The sequence below is a fragment of the Sceloporus undulatus genome, chromosome 4 (assembly GCF_019175285.1).
Source record: "Sceloporus undulatus isolate JIND9_A2432 ecotype Alabama chromosome 4, SceUnd_v1.1, whole genome shotgun sequence".
Classification (NCBI taxonomy): domain Eukaryota; kingdom Metazoa; phylum Chordata; class Lepidosauria; order Squamata; family Phrynosomatidae; genus Sceloporus; species Sceloporus undulatus.
In genome coordinates this window covers 249179174-249204802 of record NC_056525.1, presented here as the reverse complement: position 1 = coordinate 249204802, position 25629 = coordinate 249179174, and the positions used below count along the sequence as shown (strand labels likewise).

Sequence of the window (25629 nt, the reverse complement as noted above, 5' to 3'; positions counted from 1 at the left end):
AGGAAGGAAGGAAGGAAGGAAGGAAGGAAGGAAGGAAGGAAGGAAGGAAGGGCAGATGGGGCAATTGACCACCGCCATCCCGACAGGCCTTTCTGGACACCTCCGCCATGTGACACCAAACTCAATGATGCCCCTGCCACTTTCCCCAGCATCATCGTCATTTCCAATGAGTTACTTCATCTCATGATGTGTCCAAAGCATGACAGCCTCAGTTTAGTCATTTTGACTTCTAGGGAAAGTTCAGGCTTGGTTTGCTCTTGGACCCATTTACAGTGGGTCCTTGTTATCCACCAGGGTTTGGTTCCAGGATCCCCCATGGATAACAAAATCCGTGGATGCTCAACTCCCATTCAATACAATGGCATAGCAAAATGATGTCCCTTATATAAAATGGCAAAATCAAGGTTTGCCTATTTGGGATTTATCCTTTTTTGGAATATTTTCAAACCATGGATGCTTGAGTTTGTGGATAAAAAAATCCGTGGATAAGGAGGGCTGGCCGTACTTTCCTTTTGGGTGATCCATGCATGGTGTCCATAGAACTCCAGCACCAATGAGCTGATGTTTTCCTTCCGACAGGCCTTTCCTGAATAAAAAGTGCCCGGCCACAGAATGACTGCCCCTCACATCATGTATTAGCCCACCGCTCTGTCCTCGTTATATATATTTTTAAAAATTCTGTTTTAATAGATATTTCAATTGTAACATGTTTAATCCTGTTTTAAGGGGGGGAATTTGGGACCCAATGTTGTGAATGCGGATTTTAATGTGTCGTGAGCCGCATTGATTGTCTTGTCACAGAAAAGTGGGATAAAAATAAAAGTTTTAATTAGTATTTTATTTATTCCTTCTACTCTGTCATCTTTCTTCACGGTCCATGCATAGAAACTAGAAATACCATGTCATGGATGGATTCTTTGCTATTTGTACCCTCTTTCCTTTGTCTCTCTACAGAACTCCGGATGCTGCCATACATGATCACCATTGGAGATGCCATCCACAACTTTGCCGACGGACTGGCCATTGGGGCCGCCTTCTCCTCCTCCTGGAAGACGGGGCTGGCCACCTCGCTGGCAGTCTTGTGCCATGAGTTGCCCCATGAGCTAGGTGAGGCCTGCGGGTATTTACCATATATACAGTACTCGACTATAAGTTGACCTCATGTAGAAGTCGAGGGCAAGCTTTGGGGCCAAAATTATGGATTTTGATACAATACATTGAGGATAAAATGTAGGGGCATGTAGCAAAGGATGTAAAGGATGAAGTTTACTATCTTCATACATAAATGTCTTATTCAGATGCTTCTAATCCTGATTCATCTCAGCACTCCTTTGGGAGGAAGCACCAGAGAGGTGCCACCACTGCCATTTTTCCACCAAAGCATTCAAAAAGGCCAGAAGCAGCAAGTGGGAAGAGTAGGTGGGGTTGGTGCTTCTATTGGTTGCTCCTGGGATGGACTAAGCTCTTACCTTTTGCCACTCTACTCAGAGACAGGAAAGAGTTAAAATACAGTACTTACATTGACCCATGGATACGGTGACCAAGCTTTTTGGGGTCAATTTTTTGACTAAAATTTCCAGACTTATACATGAGTATATACAGTAATTTCTCCACAGCTCTGCCTGTACCTTAGTTATCTTTGAAAAGGTGCTTTTTGGATGGCAGCTCCCACAATCCACACTCAGTGGAGGATTCCGGGACGTGTAGTCATAACAAATGTAATACTGTACTGTAAATGCTGTAATTTGTTGTATTGTATTGTTGTGTAAAGATTTTATATACGCATGTATAAGCCTAGAAATTTAGGTCAAAAGTTGACCAAAAAAAACCTGAGTCGACTTATCCATGGGTCAATTTATGTACTGTATCTTAACTCTTATTTAAAAGAAGGAACTATCTCCTGGTGAAAAGCAAGAGTATAATATGTGAAGCACCAACCCCCTCTACTCTCTCATCAGTCTAGTTTTAATAACAAAGAGTTATGTCTGTCTGCTGGAATTTTGTAAGTTCTATGACATTGTTTTCTTTGCTTCATCCTTTAGATCCTTTGCTCTATGCCCCTAAATTTTACCGTCAATAGCAAAATCCATAATTTTGGCCCCCAAATTTGTCCTTGACTTATATATGAGGTCAGCTTATAGTCGAATATACATGGTACTTTTTGGGGACAACATGTCCCCCAATCCCCAAGTAAGCATGACTGCTGGGGATTCTGGGGATTGTAATCCAAGAAGTACATTTTCCAATGTACTTGGAGGCAGGGTGGGCTTGTCTTCCTGCACTTCCCAACTGCTTTTCCTCTCCTTCTCCTTTCTCCTTTGCTGCCTGAGACAGCTGCACCTGGGCTGATTCGTAATTAGTCCAGGGTCTCCCTCTAATTATAAGTTTCGGGGAAGGTCCTAATGAACCCTTGCCTTGCTTCTGGGTTTTCATGAGGCAGCTCATTGGCCCTTATGGAGGGGAAAGATGCTAGTTTACTTCATAGATGGGAATCCTTTGGTCCTCCAGATCTCACTGCACTGGGGTGCACCATGGATGGTGCTAGCATACAGGGCTGCTGAGAGTTGCAGCCGCAAAATATTTGGATAGTTGCACGATTCCCACCACTGAGTTAGGGCTTTGCTCAAATCCAGTGAATCAGCTCTTCTTCTGCTCTTGTGTGGGATGTTGTGTATGTGTGGAGGGACAAGGCCTGACCACTGAACCCCACATCCCTTATTTTGCTCTTCTCGTCTCTTTCCAGGGGACTTTGCTGCTCTGCTTCATGCCGGCCTGAGCGTCAAGCGGGCTTTGTTCCTGAACTTTGTGAGCGCCCTCACGGCCTTCATCGGCCTTTACATCGCCCTCTCCGTCAGCACCGGGGAAGAATTTGAGGCGTGGATCTTCACCGTGGCCACCGGACTCTTCCTTTACGTGGCCCTGTGCGATATGGTGAGTCATGGAGGACAGGCAGAATTGTACTGGAAGCCCCTACTTTTCAGCTGGGTTAGGGACTGAAGGACTGTCGAAAAGTGGAATCGGTTGAAAAGTGGAATGGCTTGTTTTCTGATGTTCCACTGTTTCAACAGATTTAAATTACAGTTGTCCCTCCTAATGCGGGAACCTGGAATACGTGAATTTGATTATTCGTGAGGTCTCTCCTGACCCCTCACATGCCTGGAACAGTTGATCCAGGCATTGGAGGGGTCAGGAGAGAGCTCCAGTGGCTCCTTCAGCTCCCCTCCGGTGCCTGGGTTGGGTGATCCAGGCATGGCAGGGGGGAGAAAGACCCCCACGGGTACCCTCCGGATCCCTGCCATGCCTGGATCACCCAATCCAAGCATGGCAGGGGTCTTTCTCCACTCCTGCCATGTCTGCATCAGGTGATCCAGGCATGGCAGGGGTTCGGAGGGGACCTGTGCGGCCCTCGTGGGGGGGAGGAGTTATTTACAATTTTTCCATATTTGCATGGGTCCTTTGCTCCTAACCCCCACGAATATGGAAGGATGAATGTATAGCCATATACCACACTTTCAGCATTGCTGCTCATTGGGTACCAATGCACATTGGACACCAAAACACAATGAGCACTCTTGCCAGTGTCCCGTTGCACACCTTTGCAATTCAGTAAAGGGTTTCTTAGCACATCTCCTACATAGCCAGGTATATGTAAAGTGGCATAATGTAATTGCAAGTCATATAGGGTTCCTAGGCTCCTATTTAAAAGATAAATGACTGTCCCAGAGACTTCTAGAAGAGGCAATGTGACTTCTTTTGGGTGGGCAAAGGGCTGTGGAGTTGGTGGGTATCAAAGACTGCAAAAACAAAAACCCACCAGCATTTTACAAAACTGGGACATATATGGCCAAGCGGCATCAGAGTGGTTAAAAGGGTGCAGCCATGCAACAAGAGAAGAGAAGTTATCAATGCAGAAAAACACTAGAGACAACTATTTTAAAAACAGAAACCCTGAAATGTATGTACTGAATTTGGGAAAGCTTGAAAAAGTACAGGGGAGAAACAACACCCAAATTTGCTGACTGAGAAGAGCAAGACTCTGAGTTAACTGAGTGCAAACCTTGCACTTTAACTCAGTTTGTAGTAACTGAAACCAGCTGAGAACAAAGGAGGAAAGTAGGGGGAGGAGAGAGAAACAGGGCCATTTTAAAAGCAGCTGAAAAAGTGGGGTTGTGTGTGTCCTTACTAAACTGGGAAAGCTGGAGGGTGTCAAAACAGCCTTGGGGACCAAACTTTTGCTCACCCCATTACAAATAACCTTAAAAGACAGTCTCACAAAAAGTAAACCTGCAGGCAAATTCAGCAACAGTAGGGGGAAATTCCCTGGAAAAGGCATTAAGTTTGAAACAAGGACACTGAAGATTCTTATTCTTCAATGCATCTATAGAAGTCGGTTGATATCCACAAAAAACTCATGCTAAAATATACATCAGTTAATCTTCAAGGTGCTGCTAGATTCCATTTCCTCCTCTTCCTTTTTTCCTGTTTAGGAGATCCAGGAGGTTCTCTCCAGGGCTAGATTTGTGGGATAATGATTTTTATCTGTAGCTATTAACCCCTTCGTACTCTTCTTCTCCTTTTGCAGCTCCCGGCTTTGATGAATGCAAAGGACAAGCGACCTTGGCTACTATTTGCTCTGCAAAATATTGGCCTCTTGGCTGGCTGGGCCATCCTTCTCCTGCTCTCACTTTTTGAGGAGAATATCGTCGTCTGAACATGCCTCTTCCCAAAAATACTGACTGACCGTGCACCACCCTTAGCACTTTTTTCTGGCCTAGGAGGCAAGATCCCTTGTAACCCACTTTCGGGTGTTGCAAAGTCAGGGCTGCACTTCATTGGAGACTGGAGAAAAGGAGTGTGGTCACATTGGGAGAGGCAGATTAAGACTGTATTGCAAACCTGGGTACCAGATGTGGGCATTGGAGATGTGGGACACATGCCCCCAAACGCACACACAGCACATACCTTGGACGATGCCCATGTGAGGTTGGCAGGTCCAGACTCTCCCACTTCCCTGAGACTTTGGCTTCAAAACCACCTTATTGTTATGGCACAGAAAGTGGACAGTGGTGTTACAAGGGGCAGACCTTGGTGATGCCATTAAGCATCGAGCATTGAACATCAGCACATTGGCACAAACTATGCCCTTCCCATGAGAGCCAGCATGGCATAGTGGTTTGAGGGTTTGGCCATGCAAACCCACTGGGTCATCTTGGCCAAGTCATACTCTCTCAGCCTCAGAGGAGGGCAATGGCAAACATTGTCTGAAAAAACTTACCAAGAAAACCCCATGACAGGTTCACCTTAGGATCGCCATAAGTTGGAAACAACTTGGAGGCCCACAACAACAACATGCCCTTCACCAAGTCAAACAAATAAGAAAAATACACACACCGGCACTTTTCAAGACAGCCCCCTTGCCCTGGGATTCTTCCCCCTTGCTGTGAGGGCAGGAGAAGGACCTGGGCATAGACACCCCTACATCCATGCTCTCTCCTCCCCACTGCATTTATTTATTGTATTTATTATGGCTCGTTTCACATGCACACTCCTTCTCCAGGAACCTCGGCACACAAGGACTGGTGGCAAAACGCACTTCACAAATCCCCTTCTTCCAAGGCCAGGGTAGCCTCTTGCCAAATGGTAGTGCCCTTGAGCCTGGCCAGGGCTTTGTGCTTCAATAGCCTCTCATCTTCCCCATCTCCTACCTTGCCTGCCATTGCAGGGACTCTTTTTCCTAGACCACTGCCACACTGCAGAATTAACGCAGTTTGACACCGTTTTAAGTGCCATGGCTCCATCCTATGGAACTTGGGGATTTGTGGTTTGTTGTGGCACCAGGAGAGCCAGCGTGGCATAGTGGTTTGAATGCTGGACTCCAACTCTGGAGACCAGGGTTCGATTTGCACTTGGTCATGGAAACCCACTGGGTGACCTTGGGCAAATCACACTCTCTCAGCCTCAGGGGAGGGCAATGCAAACCTCCTCTGAACAAATCTTGCCAAGCAAACCCCATGATAGGGTTGCCATAAGTTGGGAAAGGATTACCTGTGAGATGTTTGTTTTCAGTGATGTAGGTGGGAATATCCTATAACATTAGTCTTTTTCCATGTTATATAGGATGTTTCTACCTCCATTGCTGGAAAATGACTTGAATTCACACAACACATGCAACACATGGCAGTAAACATGGGATCAAACTGCTATCATCATCATCATCATCATCATCATCATCATCATCATTATCATTATCATCCCGGGATTTGTAGTTTGTTGTGGCACCAGAGCTCTCTGACAGAAAAAGCTAAATGTCTCAAAAAATTACGAATCCTAGCATTGAACCATGGTAGAAAAAGCAGTATCAAACTGCATTAATTCTTGCCTGCAGATGCAGCTCATGAAGTCTGGGCAGACAGAGGAGTCCGGAAGTAACTTCTGCAACTCCTTTGTGGGGATTTGATTGCATCATTTGATTGCATTGTTGTGGCAAATAAAATATATGGATTTTAAAACATTTAATTCCTGGTTTTGCCTGTACTTTTTGGATCAGGGGAGGGTCTCAGCAGAGGCCCCCGGCCCGGGAGAATCCATTTTGGATTTTGTGGGAAGAAGAGGAGGAGGAGGAGGAGTTTCATTTAGATCTTTCATTTGGACAGGTGGCTAACAGATTGGAATAAAGGAACAGAATGCAAAGGACTAGTAGAATCCTAGACTTGGAAGAGACTTCAGGGGTCATCAATTCCAGCCCCACTTTGGCATAGAGGAAGACACAACCAAAGCAAACCTAGATAAACTGGGCAGAAATTAACTGGCTTGGGGGGGTTGATTGTAAGTTGAACACGAGCCAGTAGCGTGATGCTGCAGCAAAGAAAGCAAATGCTATTTTAACCTGTATTAATAGAAGCATAGTTTCCACGTTGAGGGAAGTAATAGTTCTACTATATTTGGCACAGGTCAGGCTTCATTTGGAGTACTGTGTCTAGTTCTGGGTGTCTCATTTTAAGAAGGATATAGACAAGTTGTAGCAGGTTTAGAATGATAAGAGATACGGAGAACAAAATATATGAATAAAGGTTGAAAGTGCTGGGCACATTCAGCTTGATGAAGGCAAGACTGAGGGATGACATGGTTGCCCTCTTGGTTTCTCTAAAGGGCTGCCAGAGGGAGAAGGGGGCAGGCTGGTTCTTTGCTGCCCCAGACAGTAGGACCAGGTCTAATGGTTTGAAGTCACAGAAGGGTGGATTTCAGTTGAACATTCGAAGGAACATCTTGATGGGAAGATCTGCCCAGCAATGGAACTAATGACCAGAGAAAGAGACTCCACTATCTCTCCAGATCATTAGTCCCATTGCTGGGCAGATCTTCCCATCAAGATGTTCCTTCGAATGTTCAATTGAAATCCAGAAAGAGGCTGGACAGCTCTATGATGGGGATGCTCTCAGTGATTTTTAAACTCTGGCCTTCCAGGTGTTTTGGTCTTAGGCTTCCAAAAACCCAGGCCATAGGCCAAGATGGCCAAGGCTTCTGGGAGCTGAAATCCAAAATACCCAGAGGACCAGAGTTTGGGAATCATTGTTAAGTTTAGCTGGAGGTCCTACACTGAGCAGGAGATTGGATCCGATGACCATTTCCAACTCACTGTGAGTGATCAAAGATCGATAGACCAGCTATTTATAAATGAGGGCCCAGGTCCTGCATTGGGAGATGCTTGTGTATCACATAGCTGGATTGTTGGGATTTGATTGTATTTTTAACATGTCAGCTGCCCTGGTTGTGTTGCACAGTGTTAGGAAGGATCGAATTAGGGGAATTTTAATTAGCTCAAATATTATGAGAGGCGTGTCCTAACAACGCACGCACGGGATATTGTCCCTTAGTGTATACCAGAGGTCACCTAGTCCACCCCTAAGAGAAAGAAACTAGAATGCCAATGAGGTGCAATTATTTATTAAAGCCACACAACAAAAGGGATCACACACACATTCAATACTATAGCAAAGGAGGGGTGAGTTCGGGGAGTAAAGGAAGGAAGAGAGAGGCACCGTTGGGAATATTTACCTTAGACGTCTTCTCCAAGGAACCGGATGAGATGAGATCATGGCCGTGGGAAGGGGAAGGGAAAGAGCGGCCGCAGTGGCTTAAGAGCTGAGTTCTGGCGGGCAAAGCTAACAAGAGGCCCGAATGACAGTGAGCTTGGCTTTGCTCAAGTGATTTCAGTAGAGCAAGATGCTCTAGGAACTCAGGCTTGGAGCTGGAAGCTCAACACAAGCCCACTGAAGGGCGAAAAGTGGGGTCCTTATATGCTTCTAAACATAACTTCAGGCTATGGCAACCTGGCGGACAAAAGGCTTGATGACTTATCTTTGTCTAAGCTGAAATTTACACAATGGATACACAAAGCATAGGTCTGCCATTTATTCAGGAGACAAATACAGTATCTAGATGGCTGAGCCGTTAAGTTGATCACTAGCTCATTAAGGAGGGAGTCATCGCTATTGTCTTCCTCTATGTAGGTTTCTGCAAATCCGGTTTTGCAACTCCCAAAGACTTCCTCTGAAACTTGGTTTAATTCTACCTTTTCCCTGAGCCCATGCCTTGGCAGGGCAGCTGGCTGCTCGCCTTTGGGATAATGGCGGCTTGCTGTGGAGTCAGTCAGGGGCCATGGCTTCAGATCGCATGGCACCCAAAACTTAATATAAATCCATACTCGGTAACAACAGACAGTACAAATACATATTATTATTGTTGTTGTTGTTAATAATAATAATAATAATAATTTGTTTTATTTATATACCGCTATTCCAAAGATCAAAGCGGTGAACAGCAAGTAAGGTAATTAGCAAGTAAGCTCATTTGCTCCCAACAGTCTGCGTACTCATTTTAGCTCCCTCCTCAGAAGGATGCAAGCCTGAGTCGAGCTTGGGCCCTTTTGCTGGTCTTGAACTCGCAACCTTGTGGTTTTGAGTGAATGGCTGCAGTACAGGCATTTAACCACTGCGCCACCTTATTATTATCTTTTGAGCAGTTTCAAAACCTTTCCCAGAAATGGCCTCCCTGGAACACATTGGGAACACATTGGGAACACATTGGGAACGCCCGGTGGCGACAGCGGCGTTCCGCCATGCGGTAAACTAGCGTTCTGGTTCTCATCACGCTCCAGGCTCGCGCCCATGAGAACGCATTGGGGAACGCTTTTACCTTAGTGCGGTAATCTCCTATGTCAGGGAATTTTACTTAGCTCAAATGGAGAGGGGGTCGGCGACAAAGACCCCGCAAGAACATCTGCCACTTGTGTACTGAGGAGTTGATGGATCCAAGAAGTGATGCAGAGGCAGAATTCTCTAATTAAAGTATTGTTTTTATTAAGGGGGAAATCACACAGCAAGGCACTAACATACACATATTCATACAAGGCTCAGGAAATAAGGGAGGAGGTTTGAATAGATGGAGGCAGATCTAGCAGAGATACTTACACAAGCCAAGACTTACTTCGGGATCCAATTAGTTGAGGTGCTGTGGGACTCGGTCATTCTTCCAACTCTACGATTCTATGATTCTATGATTCTATGATTTTGCAAATGCTGAGTGAATGACCGGGCCAGAGCTAATTCAGAGAGTAGTGACAAAGTGTCCCCATGAACATGAGGGGAGATTTCCAGGGGTTTTTAAAACTAGCCACAGGGCAAAGGTGTTAGGTTGTATGGGGCAAGGCAATCTGGTCTGGCAATATCCAAGGGAAATGGGAAGGGCCTTAAGTCGTTAGCCAGCTCATCTTCAGGTGAGACACTGCACCCATTCTTCTGATTATGGAGGTGACAATGAGCCCCAGTCCTGGGAAAAAAGAGGGAAATAAATAAATAAATAAATATCGTTCCCATTTACAACTTCGAAAGTACCTGCAGGGCTAGTCCTAGGGGCACTGTTCCCAAAAGGTCCCATTAGGCTGACCTCACCTGGGTGTAGTGTGTACATGTCTCTTCGCTCTGGGGATTATGGCGGATTGCATGGCAGGGTCCATCTGGAGTCATGTGGAATAACACACACACACACACACACACACCAAAATTCAGAAAAATGTACTTTGGCTAACAGCACCCAGTCAGTTCCCTGTAGCTGGATCCACTGCAATAGGAACCGGCAGAGACCGCTGAGTATCCTTGTGACTTCTCTGCAGATGACATTCTGGCAGCAACAAGAAAATAGCTGGATGCATCCCTCTACTCTGGCCTTAACTGAGTGACCACTGACTAAGGTGGAGGGATGTGCAATCGGGTGTACTGTTTTTTGTAGTGGTTGGAGTGTTGGACCATGACTGGAGACCAGGTATGAAGGTGTCCAGTTCCCAGCCATGAAACTCATTGGGTGACTGAGAGAAATAGTTAATATTTTAATTCAGCATGATGGGTTAGTCAGTGGAATTAGTAAGAGGAGATTTAAACTTTATAGTAGCCCCACAGGATAGCAGACCAATTATTTTTTTTAATTACTGTACGCACAAACTCTGCAGAAGAGGTAAATTGCTCATTAACCAAGAGGATGAAGTTATCTTTTTGGCAGAAACTTTCCAGATGACGGAGGTGGCTTCCTGAGCCAAAGTAGCTAACAAGCTGAAAACAGTGGTAACATGAAAGGAAGAAAGGGATAGTTAATAATGGGTTTTTGGCTTAAAACCACAGGTCAGCAGGCGGGGTAATTGCATAGCTTTCACTATAATTACAATCATGTGAAAAATACACTTTAAAAGGAGGTTTGTAAATACCGTATATACTCGACTATAAGTCGATCTTCTCTGCTGGGAAAGCCCCCTCGCCATGGGTGGTTTTCATTTGTACTGTATTTGTACATTATAAACCTTCCTGGGCATAAAATGTGGCTTGAAAACACTGAAATTCTGAACCAGGTCAGAATGCACAAGGAAGCCATTGAAATCCACAAACACCTGGACAGGAAAGAAGAAACCCTTAAAGTTAGCAAAGTTTGGCTACCAGTCTTGAAAAACACCAAAATCAGGACCCAGCAAATGCAAATGAAAAGCACCCAGGATCAGGGAGGTTTCCCAGCAGAAAATGGATGATTAAACAAATGGCCTTGCCATTCAATAACAGAACAGTACACAGATCAACATGTAAATCGCTTCCACTACACACAATACATGTGTGTGTGTGTATATACACACAAACATACACAGGCGTTCCATTCTTTTCCATGCCAGCATCCTTTGGCCTCATTCCCACTGCTTTTTAAACCAGTTTGCCAATCAGTTTGAAGTGGTTTAAATGACCCTTGTTAGCATTTGAATTGAAACGCTGAATCGATTCTGAAAGAGGGACCATGCTCTAGACCCATTTAACCCATGTCTTTTTGATGCTGATTTTTCCTCACTTCTTTTCATAGAATGATAGAGTTGGAAGAGACCGCAAGGGCCATCCAGTCCAACCCCTTTCTGCCATGAAGGAACTTTTAGTCAAAGCATCCTTGACAAATAGCCATCCAGCCTCTGTTTAAGGGCCTCCAAGGAAGGAGACTCCATTACACTCCGAGGAAGGAGTGTGTGTTCCACTGTTGAACAGCCCTTACTCTCAGGAAGTTCCTTCTAATGTTTAATCTTTTCCTGCAGTTTGCATCCATTGTTCCGCATTCTAGTCTCTGGAGCAGCAGAAAACAAGCTTGCTCACTCCTCAATATGACATCCCTTCAATTGTTTAAACAGGGCTATCATATCACCTCTTAACCTTCTGTTCTTCAGGTTAAACACCCCCAGCTCCCTAACTCTTTCCTCATAGGGCTTCATGGTTTCCAGACCCTTCACTATTTTAGTCGCCCTCCTTTGGACACATGGCTCCAGTTTCTCAACTGACCAAAGCAGAATACAGTGGCACTATTACTTCTCTTGATCTAGACACTACACTTTTATTGATGCAGCCTAAAATTGCATTGGCCTTTTTAGCTGCTGCATCGCACTGTTCACTCATGTTCAATTGTAGTCTATAGGACTCCTAGATCCCTTTCGCACGAATAAGTCTCTCGTTCAGCCAGGTGTCCCCCATAATCCTATATCTCTGCATTTTATTTTTCCGTCCTAAGGTCAGTACCTTACATTTATCCCTGTTGAATTTCATTTTGTTAGCTTTGGCCCAGCTTTCTAGTCTATTCAGGCTGTTTTGAATTTTTCAACCAAGTCGAATCTGCACAAGTGGGAACCAGAACCGAATCGGATCTGATTTCACAATTCGATCTTAAATGAATCGCTTCTTCAGCGCAAACATGAACCGGATGCAGCTCGGAATCAGTTTATTATGACATGCAGTAAAGCAGGAAACGGATGTCATCCTGTGCAGGAACTGATTCTATTTAAACCGATTTGTTTCCTAATATGTGAACTGCAAGTGGGTTATCTGCCTCAGGAATCGGTTTAAATAGAACCAATACATTTGCGAATAGGAACCATAAAGTGGGTTGTGTTGGTGTGATTACATGGCGGAAAATGCCATTGGGGCAAATGTAGTGGTCCATCGATTCGGATTCAGATCCACAATGGAGAAATAATCTGGGTTGGCACCGCTTTAGCTGCCCTGGCTCAAGGCTCAAAGCAGAGCTCCTCTCTGGACCCCACAACATACTCCGACTCCCAGAATTCCATAGCCTTGAGCCAGAAAAAGAGTTAAAGCGGTGCCAAACTGGGTTATTTCTCCAGTGTGGATGCAGCCTTAATGTTTTCTAGGAGGCCTAGGAGAGGAACCCTGGCCTTGTCATGGAGTACCACCAGCCACAGTCATTAAAACACACACCCAGAAAGAACATATTTTTTATCGTTTGGAGAATGACACAGAAATCTTATATACTGCTTTTGTGGAACTCTGCCCATGCTCAGGGGTATTTTGGCCAACCCGCCCCTGATTGGCTGAGGAACCCGCCTGTCCTGTGTCTGGGCCAATCAGGCGCTCCGTAGGCCTCCGTAGGCCCGCCCCATCCCTGTCTTCCCTCCCTCCCTCGGAGGACTCGCTCTGCCCCTTGGAGGCCGCTCTAGGCGCCTCCTCTCTGTGGCCGCGCCGATGCTTCCGGCGGCGGGAGCTGTTTCCGGCCGGAGCGGTTTCGGCGATGCACCCGCGGAGCCGGCGGAAGCGGCAGCGGAGCGGTGAGGCGCGGGAGGTGAGCCGGCGGCGGCGGCGGGATGGAGCGGGGCTGAAGGGGAGGGACCCCAGGGGCCCAGGAAACAGAGTCCCCGGAGGGACTGCAGCGCCCACCTTCCCCAGCCCAGGCTGCACCTCTCCCTCCTCCGAGTCTGTGGACTACAACTCCCAGAATCCTCCAGCCCAGGGTGCATCTCTCTCTCTCTCTCTCTCTCTCTCTCTCTCTGGAATACAACTCCCAGAATCCACTAGCCTAGTTCTCTCTTTCCCATCTTCCCTCCCTCTCTCCCTCCCTCTGTGGACTACAGCTCCCAGAATCCCACAGCCCAGACTGCATCTCTCTCTCTCTCTCTTTCCCTTTCCCCTCTCTGTGGACTATAACTACCCAAATCCTCCAGCCCAGAACAGAGTGCATCTCCCCCTCCTCCTTGGACTACACCTCCCAGAATCCCCAGGCTGTATCTCTCTCCTCCTTGGATGAAAACTCTAAAATCACTCTGCCCAAATTACAATTCTCTTTGGACTACAACTCCCAGAAACCACCAGCCCAGACTACAGTACTTCTTTTTGGACTACAACTCCCAGAATCCCTCATCTGTACTGTGTCATCCGGTTTGGATTAGCCAGTGGTACAGTGGTTTGAGTGTTGGGCTGTGCCTCTGGAGACCAGGGTTTGATTCCCAGCTCAGCCACGAAACCCACTGGCTGACCCTGGTCAAGTCACACTTTCTCAGCCTCAGAGGAAGGCAATGGCAAACCTCCTCTGAACAAATCTTGCCAAGAACACCCCACAAGAGGGGCTCCATAAATTGGAAAAGGACCCAGAGGCATCTAACAACGAACAACAAAAAACACTGAAACCATATTGAAGATGTAATTTCAGTCAAAGATGATACAGGGAGATGCTCACAACACACCACTTTCTCCACAGACATGTTGCTAATGGCCTTTGAGTCGACTTTGACTCATGAGTGCCAAAACACACTGCAGAAATAATCCAGCTTGACACTGCTTTTAACTCCTAGAATCATAGAGGTTGCAGAGACCCCAGAAAGGGCCATCCAGTCCAACCCCTTCTGCCATGCAGGAACTCTCCATCAAAGAACCCCCGTTCTGGGAACAGTAGTTTGTGAGACATTGAGCCTTCTCTGTCAGAGAGCTCCGCTGCCATTGCAAAGTACAGTGGGTCCTTGTTATCTGCTGTTATCTACCCCCGTGGATAAGAAAACCCATGGATACTCAAGTCCCATTAAATATAATGGCATAGCAAAATAGTGTCCCTTTTATAAAATGGAAAGTCACGGTTTGCTAATATTTTCAATCCGTGGATAAAAAATCTGTGGATAAGGAGGGCCAACTGTACCATTTCCAAGATCCCCTGGCACTGAGCCAGGGCAGTTAAAGTGGTCTCAAACTGGATTATTTCTGCAGTGTGTCTAATAATAATAATAATAATAATAATTGTTTGTATCCCGCTCCTCTGAGGACAGCTAACAAGTTACAAATACAAGGCATTTTGGACCTTAGACACCCCCAAGGTCCTTTCTGCTCTGCTAAGCCTACGGGCTGATGATGATGGCCATAGCTTTCTCGACTGAGTCTAGCCACCTGGCATGTGGTCTTCTCTTTCAATTGCCTTCTACCTTTCCTAACATTATTGCCTTCTCTTGATGTGGCCAAAGCATGATCATCTTGGCTACCAGTTGGATTGCAGGCCTGACCAGTTCAAGGACCCGTTTATCTTTTCCATGGTATCCTCAGCGCTCTTCTCCAGCTCCACAACTCAAATGAGTTGACTGACCTCCTATTAGCTTTCTTCAAAATATATATCAAATATCAACATATATTTGGACAATAGGACTTGGTGGTCCTATTACTTTGAGGGTGGCATTTCCCTGGTGACTGAACACATGGCCTGATGGACCTGAGCCACGATCTCTTGCAGGAAACACAGTGGTAGAATCATAGAATCATCATCATCATCATCATCATAAGAGACCACAAAATGGAAATCCAGTCCAACCCCCCTGCCATGCGGGAACTCTCAATCAAAGCATCCCCAACAGATGGACATCCAGCCTCTAAGGAAGGAAGACTCCACTGCACTCGGAGGAAGGAGTGTGTTCCACTGTCAAACAGCCCTTACTCTCAGGAAGTTCTCTTTTCCTGTAGCTTGCATCTATTGTTCCGGGTCCTAGTCTCTGGAGCAGCAGAAAACAAGCTTCATCCATCCTCAATATGACATCCCTGCAAGTATTTAAACAGAGCTGTCATATCAGCTCTCTTAACCTTCTCTTCTCCAGGCTAAACATACCCAGCTCTCTAAGTCTTTCCTCATAAAGGATGGTTTCCAGACCCTTCACCATTTTAGTTGCCCTCCTTTGGACACATGGCTCCAGTTTCTCAACATCCTTTCTGAATTGTGGCGCCCAGAACTGGACACAATATTCCAGGTGGGGCCTGACCAGAGCAGAATAGAGTGGCACTATTACAGTACTTCCCTTGATCTAGAGACACTGTACTTCTATTGAAGCAGCCTAGAATCTCATTGGCCTTTTTAGCTGCTGCATCACACTGTTGACTCATGTTAAATTTGTGGACTACTAGGACTCCTAGATGCCTTTCACATGTAGTCTCATTCAGCCAGATATCCCTCGTCCTATATCTGTGCATTTCATTTTTTTGCCCTAAGTATAGTACTTTACATTTCTCTGTGACTGTGTTGAAATTCATTTTGTTATCTTTGGCCCAGCTTTCTAATCAATTCGGGTCATTTTGAATTTTGATCCTGTCCTCTGAGGTGTGAGCTATTCCTCCTAATTTGGTGTCATCTGGTAGAATCATCCCAAAATTATAGTCAGCTCTCCATATCCACGGATTCTTTATCCACGGATTCAACCATCTACAGCTTGAAAGTATTTTGAAAAATATAAATTCCAAACAGCAAACCTTGTTTTTGCCAATTTATGTAAATGACACCATTTTACGACAGTATAATGGGACTTGAGCATCCTTGGATTTTGGTATCTACAGACGGTCCTGGGACCAAACCTCAGTGGATACTAAGGGCCCACTGTGCCTTCCTTTGGCCAGCTCCGTCTGCTTGATAGGCTGAAGTCTGTTAGGTTTGGGTCCTGATGTCTATTCAAGTCCTGACGCATGTTCCCTCCATTATTCCTTTCCCTCCCACAATGAGTTCTGTCTCTCCGCAGGGAGCCTGCCGCCATGTATGCCGTGTACAAGCAGGCGCACCCTCCCACGGGGCTGGAGTTCTCAATGTACTGCAATTTCTTCTCCAACGCCGAGCGCAACTTGGTGGTGGCAGGGACCTCCCAGCTGTTTGTTTATAGGCTCAACCATAACTCAGAGGTAGGTCTGTGGGGAGTATTGGTTGTGGGGTATTCATGTGTGTGTGTTATTATAAAACCCCTGAAGCAGGATCAGGCCAAAAGTTTCCCCGGTTGCATCTGCACTGCAGAATTAATGCAGTTTGACACTGCTTTAATTGCCATGGCTCCATGCTGTAGAATCCTGGGATTTGTAGTTTGTTGTGGCACAGTTGCTCTCTGGAGAGAGAAGGCTAAATATTTCACAAAACTACAAATCCTAGCATTCCATAGAATTGAGACACGGCAATTAAAGCGGTGTCAAACTGGATTAATTCTATTGTGTAAACATAGCCCCTGAGTGCATTACTCTACTGTGCAGTGAGACAGAACTCTCAGAACATCTGGGACAAATCTGTTGGAGGTCCCTAAATCTCATCTGACGAGGACCTCACAGAGGGCTTTTACTATCGTTGCCCCCTCATCGTGGAATAAGCTTCCTGTAGAGCTCCGTTCCTCTGCATCATTAGTTTCTTTCAAGAAACAATTAAAAACATATCTATTTCAGTTGGGTTTTTCACTCTAGTTAATAGTGTTTTTTCTCTGCCCCCTGATTCTTGTTTTCTTTGACCCCAGACTAGTGTAAAGATTGTCTTTTTTCTTGCCCCTGGTGAATGTGATTTGTATAGATTCCTTTCATACCCCTTGTAATGATGTTTTTAAAATTTTATATTGTGATGTTTTTAACTGTATTTTATTATCCTTCATCTTGTAAGCCGCCTTGATCATGCCTTTGGAAAGGCAGGGTAAAAATAAAAATTATTATTATTGTTATTATCTTGTATGGTAGGAAAATAAAGTGTGCAGTAAGAAACAGGGTTTTTTAATGCCTGTAGTTGGCAAAATGGGATTTACTTAGGAACAAGGTTATTTCTTAAGACAAATAGGTGGAGAAAAGATAAAGAAACAACAGAAAGATTTTTATTTTCCAGTTTTCGTATCTTTATGATCATTCCCCACCTACCACTCCACCTCCAGGTTCTTTCCCAAGGATAGAAGGTGTGTACCCTTCCAGCTCTTGGGGTATATATCTTTTGTATTTCACTTAAGAGTCCCAGACATTTCCCTAGAGTTCTTCTTGAGTGTTCTGGGATCAGTTTTGCAGAAATTCCAGGAAAGAACGGGGTTTGCTGACGCGGTTTTTTGTTTTTGTTTTTTGCAGAAAAGGAGACAGGAAGGCATGTGGGCAATGGCTAGGGAAGAGCTCTATGAAGTGCTGAAATCTGAAATGCTGACTTTGTGTCCTAGAAAGAGGATTGATCCATCTAAGGCAGAAAGGACAGCACTGAGAAGTATGAAGAGAGGGTTGTAAGCACAGGCATCAAAATATGGCAATCCAGTGGTACAGGTTAAGAGACAGGTGCCCTGGGCTAGCACTGGGTGTTGGGATCTACAGGCCTGAGGGCATGAGGGAGAGGAAGGCAGTTTGGTTTTTTACTACTGAGATGTTCTGCCTTTTGCTTCCACTCTGATGTGAATGTTGATAGTGTTACTTTGAGGTTGATGCTTGCTTTGACACGTTGCCCTGGGGAGAACGGGAGCAATGGCTGTCTAAGCTGGAGCAGTGTGCTTGTAGTGTGTCACTGTAGGGCTGATGGTGTTCCTTTGCTTTCTTTTCTAGGCTTCCATCAAAAATGACAGGAACACAGGTGAGTGGGGGGTTGGTCTGCAGGTGTTCTGCAGAAGGAGCTAGGCAGAGGGGAGGGAAAGTGCATCAGGAGAATCTCTCTTGTGTTCAGGCCCTGTTATATATTTCATGGAAACGGTGAGCTCTTGCTTTCCTTTCCTGGCCAGTCTTTCGATGGGTTTTCCTGGGACTGCAGAGCCCTGGTGGTTCCATGGTCAACTCTCTGAGCCCATGATCTGTCCCAGCTGAAGCTGAGAGACTGTTGCTGGAAACAGTTAGCAGCCAGGAGACCTCTTGAAGATGTTTACCACTTATTCTGGTGCTCAGCAGATGTGAGAAATTGCTCCGGGCCACAAGGCAGACTTTTCACATAAAAGAGTGAATCTCTTCTCCTGGCTTTGGCATCGCTTTTTGAAAGTCTCTTGAAAATCTCTTTGAAATCTCAGAGAGCCAAGGCCACTCAGAATAGGCCTCAGCTTGGAAAAAATAGTCAGAGGACAGCTCATTATGGAATGGAGATGTAGAGTGAAAGAGACAGATCTCTGATTAGTATGTGTCTTTGAAGGGATGGAAGGAGAAGAAGAGTGAGCATCTCCAGTGGCTCTGGTTGTCTTTCTATCTTGTACTGCTTTTTCTTGTGCAGAGGGCAAAGGTCACAAGGAGAAACTGGAACTGGTGGCTGCCTTTTCTTTCTTTGGCAATGTCATGTCCATGGCCAGCGTGCAGCTTGCGGGAGCCAAGAGAGATGCCCTCTTGCTGAGCTTCAAGGATGCCAAGGTTGGTCTGAACCAGTTGGGGAGAAGGCAGTGAGATTGGCAGATTTTGGGGAGGGCTCTGTTGGTTTGGGAGAGAGAGATGTGGAGGTGCGGAGAGGAGCATCTCTGGACAATTGGACCGAGTCCAGAATCTTCCCTGCGGTTACAGGGAGCAGCAAATCCTGTTTAGCACTTAGTAGAGGGCCTTAGTGGGTGTTCCACAGAGCCTTGCCTAGTGCCCTTAGGTGCCTCTACCTGTGCTTGGGTCTGGATGGCTGGTTTGCGCAGGCTGTTGATTCTTAAGTGGGAAGAAATTTTTATATTTAAAGTTTCCATTTGGCAAGAGGAAAGCAATAGAAGAATAAAAAGGTAAAGGTTTTCCCTTGACATGATGTCTAGTCGTAACCGACCGTAGGGGGTGGTGGTCATCTCTGTTAATAAGCTGAAGAGCCAGCTTTGTCCGAGGACTACTCCGGTGGTCATATGGCCAGCATGACTGCCCCAAACACTGTTACCTTTCCACTGAAGTGGTAGCTATTTACTTGCATTTGCATGCTTTTGAACTGCTAGGTTGGCAGACGCTGGGACTAGTGACAGGAGCTCACCCATCATGCAGCACTCAGGCCTCAAACTGCCAACCTTTCGATCTTCTGATCATCAGAATTGGCATCTCAACCACTAAGTCACTGCATCCCTCAGAATAGAAGGATAGTGGTGCAGAGTATGGCTGGGTTGCATGGAATCCTGGGATTTGTAGTTTGTTGTGGCAGCAGAGCTCTCTGACAGAGGAGGCTAATATTTCACAAAACTGAATTCCATAGCATTGTGTCATGGCAGTAAGTAGTGTCAAATATCATTTTTGCAGTGTAGATGCAGCCATTATTGAGTTTCATTTTGTTCTGCCTCAGCCAGCCATTCAACAACATATTTTTTTTAAAAAGGAAGAACTAGGCAGATGATGCTGTGAGCAGGTGGCCTCTGAATTTCATTCCCTTCCTTTCTCCCTCCCAGCTCTCAGTCGTGGAGTATGACCCTGGCACCCATGACCTGAAAACCCTTTCCCTTCATTACTTTGAGGAGCCAGAACTGAGGGTATGTATCCAAAGGCCTGCAGCTGCATTTCAGAAGCCACTCTGAGTCAAGGGATTCAGGCAGACTTCTTGCATCTCTTGAGGCTTAGAGAACTACAAGAAATCCTTTGTACCTCCACCAACTCCACCCTGCTTCATCTCATCATTTCATGGCATTCAAAGCTATAGCACATATGCATCACCAGACTTTGGAGGGCCAAATCCCATTCCCTGCACCCCATTTCCTGATCTCCTTCCTTCAAAATAACAACTATCAGGCATGTGTTTGTGGGGATGAGGCAGATTTTCCATGTCTTTTGATCTTAGTCATACCCAGGACAGGTCTTCTTCTAAAGTGAACTGGAGGTAACTTCAGATTTTAAACAAAGCCCCTCCCTTCAGGCCTAAAATACTTCAGTCCATCACCACCACCACCACCACCACCACCACCACCACCCCGCCAGAATTTGGTTGAGTTATCCCTCACAATCCTTCAAGGGCATGAGGAACATTTTGAGCAACACTTCCAAAATTGTGTGAACCTTGGTGACCCGAGAAGCAGCCTTTGGAGGCCACCTAAGGCTAGTAAACACCTCTGCCTTAGAAGGTGAGAGGTTCCATCCTACAACAGCAGACAGGTTCTCTTGACTTATTGCTTGAAATAGTTAAGGGCTTAGGACACCATCTGCAAGGGTGTGGAGATAACGCCTGTGTCTTTCCCACTAGGCACAAGCATGACTGAACTGCCACAGTCAGGTGCATTTTGGGGGAATGGGTGGTAATCTCCATAGTCATAGAGGCAGCACATGCACCAGGCAGAAGGAGAAGGAAAGAAAGTCTCAGAGCTGCATTGTTCAGTTCTCACCACTTGCTCATTCTCTCTTTCAGGATGGCTTTGTGCAGAACGTCCACATCCCCAAAGTACGGGTGGACCCAGATGGGCGCTGTGCAGTAATGCTAATCTATGGCACACGACTGGTTGTGTTGCCCTTCCGCAGAGATACACTGACGGATGAGCATGAAGGAGTCGTGGGTGAAGGGTAAGGTGCACGCTGGTGCCTGCATTGTGCAGCATCCTTGAAAGGACACCTAAAACTGTCAAAGGGGTGATGTTTGGAGAGAGCTGGGTACAGATGGGTCATTTTTGACATGGCAAATGATGTTTAAAGTCTAAGAGTGATGCATCTTCACAATGAGCATGCAATTGGAACTCAGTGCCACAGGATGCCACATTGGTGATGAGAACAGTGGGCTTTATTAAAAAAGGTTTGGGAAATGGAAAACAAGCCATGGAAAACCAACCTCAGTGTTCATGAACTGTATGCCATTAACTTGCAACTGCTCAAGTATGGAGAAGTTATGTGTACTGAAGTTAGTTCCTCTGATCTTCACTTGCGAACATGCTAGTGTTGGGCTATTGAGCTTGATTGAATCGGGAATTCACTTGGGTTTTGGGATCATTGATCTTGGTAAGTCAAGAGGAACAGGTTTAAATGGTAGATGAGGAGTTTTAGTTCAACCTTATGCTGTTTTCACAAATGAGGGCAGGTATAGAGATGTGGTAATGAAGATATTAGGTAGAATCTTAGTGCCTTCTGCGTATGGATGTTCTCTTATGAAGTGATAGGATATCTTTCATCAATACGAAACATCTATATTGGGTTCAAGATCACAAAAGTGATGTTGTGCTAGCAGTTCCCCTGTGAGCGTCAGTGTGTGTCCACATTTAGTTGTACAATGTTGCTATTCAGCCCAAGAATTGCATAGAACAAGCAATATGTAAATCTGTATTAGAAGAAAACTGTATGGCAGCTGTCAGTGTTAACTCAGTAATCCCTTTCCCTGGATGTTTGGTCACATTTTTGCCTACTTAAGTACTAAACAATTGGCCTTGCAAGCATCCTGATCAGGCATTCCAGGTGAATGACACTGCCACAAAAAAAGTCCTGGGCTTTGCTTTTATTACACAGACCTCAACTGGGATTAGCAGAACATCAAGCAAAATGTTTTGTATGGTCTGTGTGTATTTGGGTGATTGTATATAGGAACCTTTTTCCTGGGATTTTCTGGGCCCAGTTGAGGACTATTTATCTTTCATAGCTGACTGATAGTAGACCCTTTTCCCACTAGGGATGTAATTCTTAGCTAAGTTCATTCTCGAAGGAAGCAATAGGTAATTTTAGTTTTAACAATATTTTTCTGCTGCAAGAAAGTCTTCAAAAACTACAATTTTTGATGGATGTTTGCAATTCAGCACTTAATTCTGTGCAAAGTTTGCACTTTTTTGTTGTTCGTTAAGCAGCATTTTCTGTGTAGTAAACAGCATTTTCTGTGCAGAGAGTAATAATTTTGTGCAGAAAATAAAATTTCCTGTGTCGACAATCCTGTTTTCGGTGTGTGTGGGGGGGGGGAATCCATGGCCAAATTTTGTGCAGAATAAGTCCTGAGCTGTGAAAATTCTTGCCAGACCAGGATTGTCCTGATCAGGGCATCCTAATCCTTGAGAAATTCATTTTCAGCTATGCCAATATTTTGAAATATTCTTTCCATCCCTACCCTCCACAAATGAATTTAATCTCTTGAGCCACTGAAAGGTGACTTCTCCTTTGGGATTCTACACATAGCACATGTATCTGGCCTCTCCAGGGGATGGGTTCCCCATATCTATTTCTTTTCAGGTCCTTTTCAGCCTCCTATCAATTCTCACGATCTCTCCTTGTAGCCAGAAATCCAGTTTTCTACCCAGCTACATCATCGATGTGCGAGAGCTGGATGAAAAGCTGCTCAACATCATCGACATGCAGTTCCTCTATGGCTACTATGAGCCCACCCTCCTCATCCTCTTTGAGCCCAACCAGACCTGGCCTGGGTACGTCCTCACTTGCTTCACTGCTGTTCATTCTTCTGTTGTACAAGCATGCTGGGCTTTTAGGCAAAAGCTGGCCAGTTAGTCCCATTCACAAAGGGTTGTCAAATTGCAGCCATTTCTCTCTACTTGATTCACTTTGGGAGGAGACAGGAAGACATAGGGGTGTGGAGGAGAGCTCAGACCTAAGAAAGCCAGATAATTATGATTTATATTATATTATTTATGTTCTCCCAACACAGGGACTCAAGATAAAAGCTACAATGCTATTATTATGGTTATATTTATTTCCTGTCTTTTTTTCCTATATTGGGAATCAAAGTGGCTTACAATGATTAAAAGCCTAAGACACCTGACGAGTATTTTTCAGAACATGCTGTAGCATCACAGAGGTTAATGAGCAGATCTGTGGAACTGCTGTGTTGAATATAAGTTAATTAAATAAATAAATCAGCCTAAGAAATTCTACAGAATTTATTTTTCCATGTTTACGGTGATAGTTCTGGAGCCAGTCTTCACACAGACCTCAGTCAGGCATTTCCTTCATTTTGTCTCAAAGACTGCCAGGAACCGAGCTTGAGAGAGAATGTGTTTGTCCCACTTCTAGACTACAGCTCCATAATTCCCCAGCCAGCAGCCAGCATGGAAGTTGTAGTCCAGAAAAGAAGTTTCCCATGGCTCTCCTAAAAAGCATTGTGTGCTTACCTCACTGAGGATGAGAGTGTTGAGTTGTGGCTTCCTTCCTTCTTTCCTTGTCCTATTCCTTGCAGGCGGGTTGCTGTGCGCCAGGACACCTGCAGCATTGTTGCCATCTCCTTGAACATCATGCAGAAGGTCCACCCAGTCATCTGGTCCCTCAGCAACCTGCCCTTTGACTGCACACAGGCCTTGGCAGTACCCAAGCCCATTGGTGAGAGGAGTAGTCTCTTTCAGGCCACACTGTGGAGAGGGGAGGGAAAGAGATGTGAGTGGGTGGATGTGGGCCACCAGGCACAGAAAAGGAATGGGCAACTTCAGCAGGTCCAGGAACCAATTTTCTGCCTCTGGGATCTTGTGGAGGCAGGGACCACTCCAGAAGAAATACATAAACCCCTTCCAAATCCAAGTGGCTAGAAGTTCACTTCTGGTTTTGAAAAATGGATATAAAATTGGCCCTTCACATTTGTGGCTTTGACTTTTGCAGCTTTGGTTATTCATGAATTAGATTAATATGTTCTCTCTAGAAACTTTAGGTCCTCCAGTGCAGCTCTGGTCCACACCTGCCAGCAGTTGTGTTGAAGGACCTAGAGATTCCTACAGGTGTTCCCTCTGGTAAAAAATTATTATTATTATTATTATTTAAATTTGTAGTTTTCCCACTTTCACAAGGGTTCTGCTGGCCCCTAACCCTAGCAAATGTGGAAGGACTGCTGTAGATTAAATATTAAGCAGCACCCTTTAACCTCTTTAAAAGGTGAATTGCTGCTCAATGAGGCCTCAACCTGAATAAAAATCTCAGGTTGTGGTAATTCTGACTGAGCAACGTGGGGAGGCCCCATAGTTTTGTGCTCAGAAGGTTCCATCGTCAGCCACTGAGGTCTTTGTTTTAAAGAGAGATTAGTTGACAGAGCTGGAAAAGGTACTTGCTTGAGGCTTTAGACAACTTCTGCCAGGCTAAGCAGAGAGAAGATATGTATATGTGTGTGTGTGTGTCCACAAACCTCTTTGTTGCAGAAGCTGACACAGAAACTCACCTTTCAAAACCCACCTTTTGTGGATTTTGCATGTCAATATACCTGTCACCATTTTCACACCCGTGATCCAGAGGAACAGGGCTGTTTAATTCTCGTCTCTTCCCTCCTCCTTTTCTCCTTCCAGGTGGTGTTGTGATCTTTGCAGTGAACTCACTGCTTTACCTGAATCAGAGTGTGCCACCTTATGGCGTATCCCTCAACAGCCTCACCAACGGCACCACAGTCTTCCCACTAAGTATGCCCCTCAGCTTTTCCTGCTCTCTCATAGTACATAACAAAAATTGCTGAGCTCCCAACAGATCTGCAGGCAAAACTGTGCTAGGAGTATCTTGTTTCCTCCAGGCATTGGGTTGACTAGCTATTACATGCAGGCCCTCTCCCAGCCCCTTCTGTGTCACTTTCCTGTACAGGAGGGAGTCAGGAAGGGTGGTGTCCATTTCCAAATTCCACTTTCAAATCAGATATGCTACTACTGATACCTATCAGCTGAAATTGTCAGTGGGTATGTGGGCTCATTACAGATTTTCAAGGATTTTTATTAATCAATTTTCTTGACAAGAAAGGGATCAGAATGTGGCGTTCAGGGCAGAATATCGCATTCTTCCCCGCTAGCAAATTGCTAACTTGAAAATGAATGCCCATAATCTTGAGTGAAATTACATGATGGAGGGCTGTGCTCTGACCAGGTTATGGTTGGCACAGAGAGGAAGCTGTTGTGTTGTCCTGCTTTTCTGGGCTTGACTGACTGCTTTTCTGCCACTCTCTCCTCTTTGCAGGGATCCAGGAAGGAGTGAAACTCACCCTGGACTGTGCCCAAGCAACGTTCATCTCCTATGACAAAATGGTGATATCCCTGAAAGGAGGGGAGATGTAAGTCTTCTGTTTGTTCTCATATAGTTATTCTCTCATTCAGTTATTTCTGTCTGCATTCAAGGCAGGGGTAGCTGTTAGATATGAGCCTTTGGATATTTCTCTTTTTTGGGAAGTGTTCTCAGCATCTTTCCAGACTCTTCCCATGCCCTGACCAGAGTCGTGAAGGTTAGTACTTGCTTCTAAGTGCCTTTG

At 45.4% G+C, this 25629-nt stretch overlaps 2 protein-coding genes across 5 annotated transcripts in view; both read left to right on the top strand.

Annotated features, from left to right (window-relative positions):
* SLC39A4 (solute carrier family 39 member 4) overlaps positions 1-5865 on the top strand; it is a 34566-nt gene extending 28701 nt beyond the window's left edge. The window contains exons 10-12 of the mRNA XM_042465709.1: positions 955-1107; positions 2744-2931; positions 4583-5865. Coding sequence (XP_042321643.1) covers positions 955-1107; positions 2744-2931; positions 4583-4711 — 470 coding nt within the window. The 3' untranslated portion in view covers positions 4712-5865. The remainder of the gene's footprint in view (positions 1-954; positions 1108-2743; positions 2932-4582) is intronic.
* A 7184-nt stretch (positions 5866-13049) lies between these two features.
* The window catches only part of CPSF1 (cleavage and polyadenylation specific factor 1), a 42425-nt gene continuing 29845 nt past the window's right edge, over positions 13050-25629 (top strand). For 3 of the 4 annotated variants that reach the window (XM_042463797.1, XM_042463795.1, XM_042463798.1), the window contains exons 1-10: positions 13297-13315; positions 16340-16496; positions 18135-18162; positions 18784-18917; positions 19907-19987; positions 20854-21005; positions 22688-22834; positions 23602-23741; positions 24689-24799; positions 25341-25434. In XM_042463797.1, coding sequence (XP_042319731.1) covers positions 16353-16496; positions 18135-18162; positions 18784-18917; positions 19907-19987; positions 20854-21005; positions 22688-22834; positions 23602-23741; positions 24689-24799; positions 25341-25434 — 1031 coding nt within the window. In that variant the 5' untranslated portion in view covers positions 13297-13315; positions 16340-16352. Of the gene's footprint in view, positions 13147-13296; positions 13316-16339; positions 16497-18134; positions 18163-18783; positions 18918-19906; positions 19988-20853; positions 21006-22687; positions 22835-23601; positions 23742-24688; positions 24800-25340; positions 25435-25629 lie in introns of those variants that run through there. The other variant, XM_042463796.1, reaches the window with a different exon arrangement.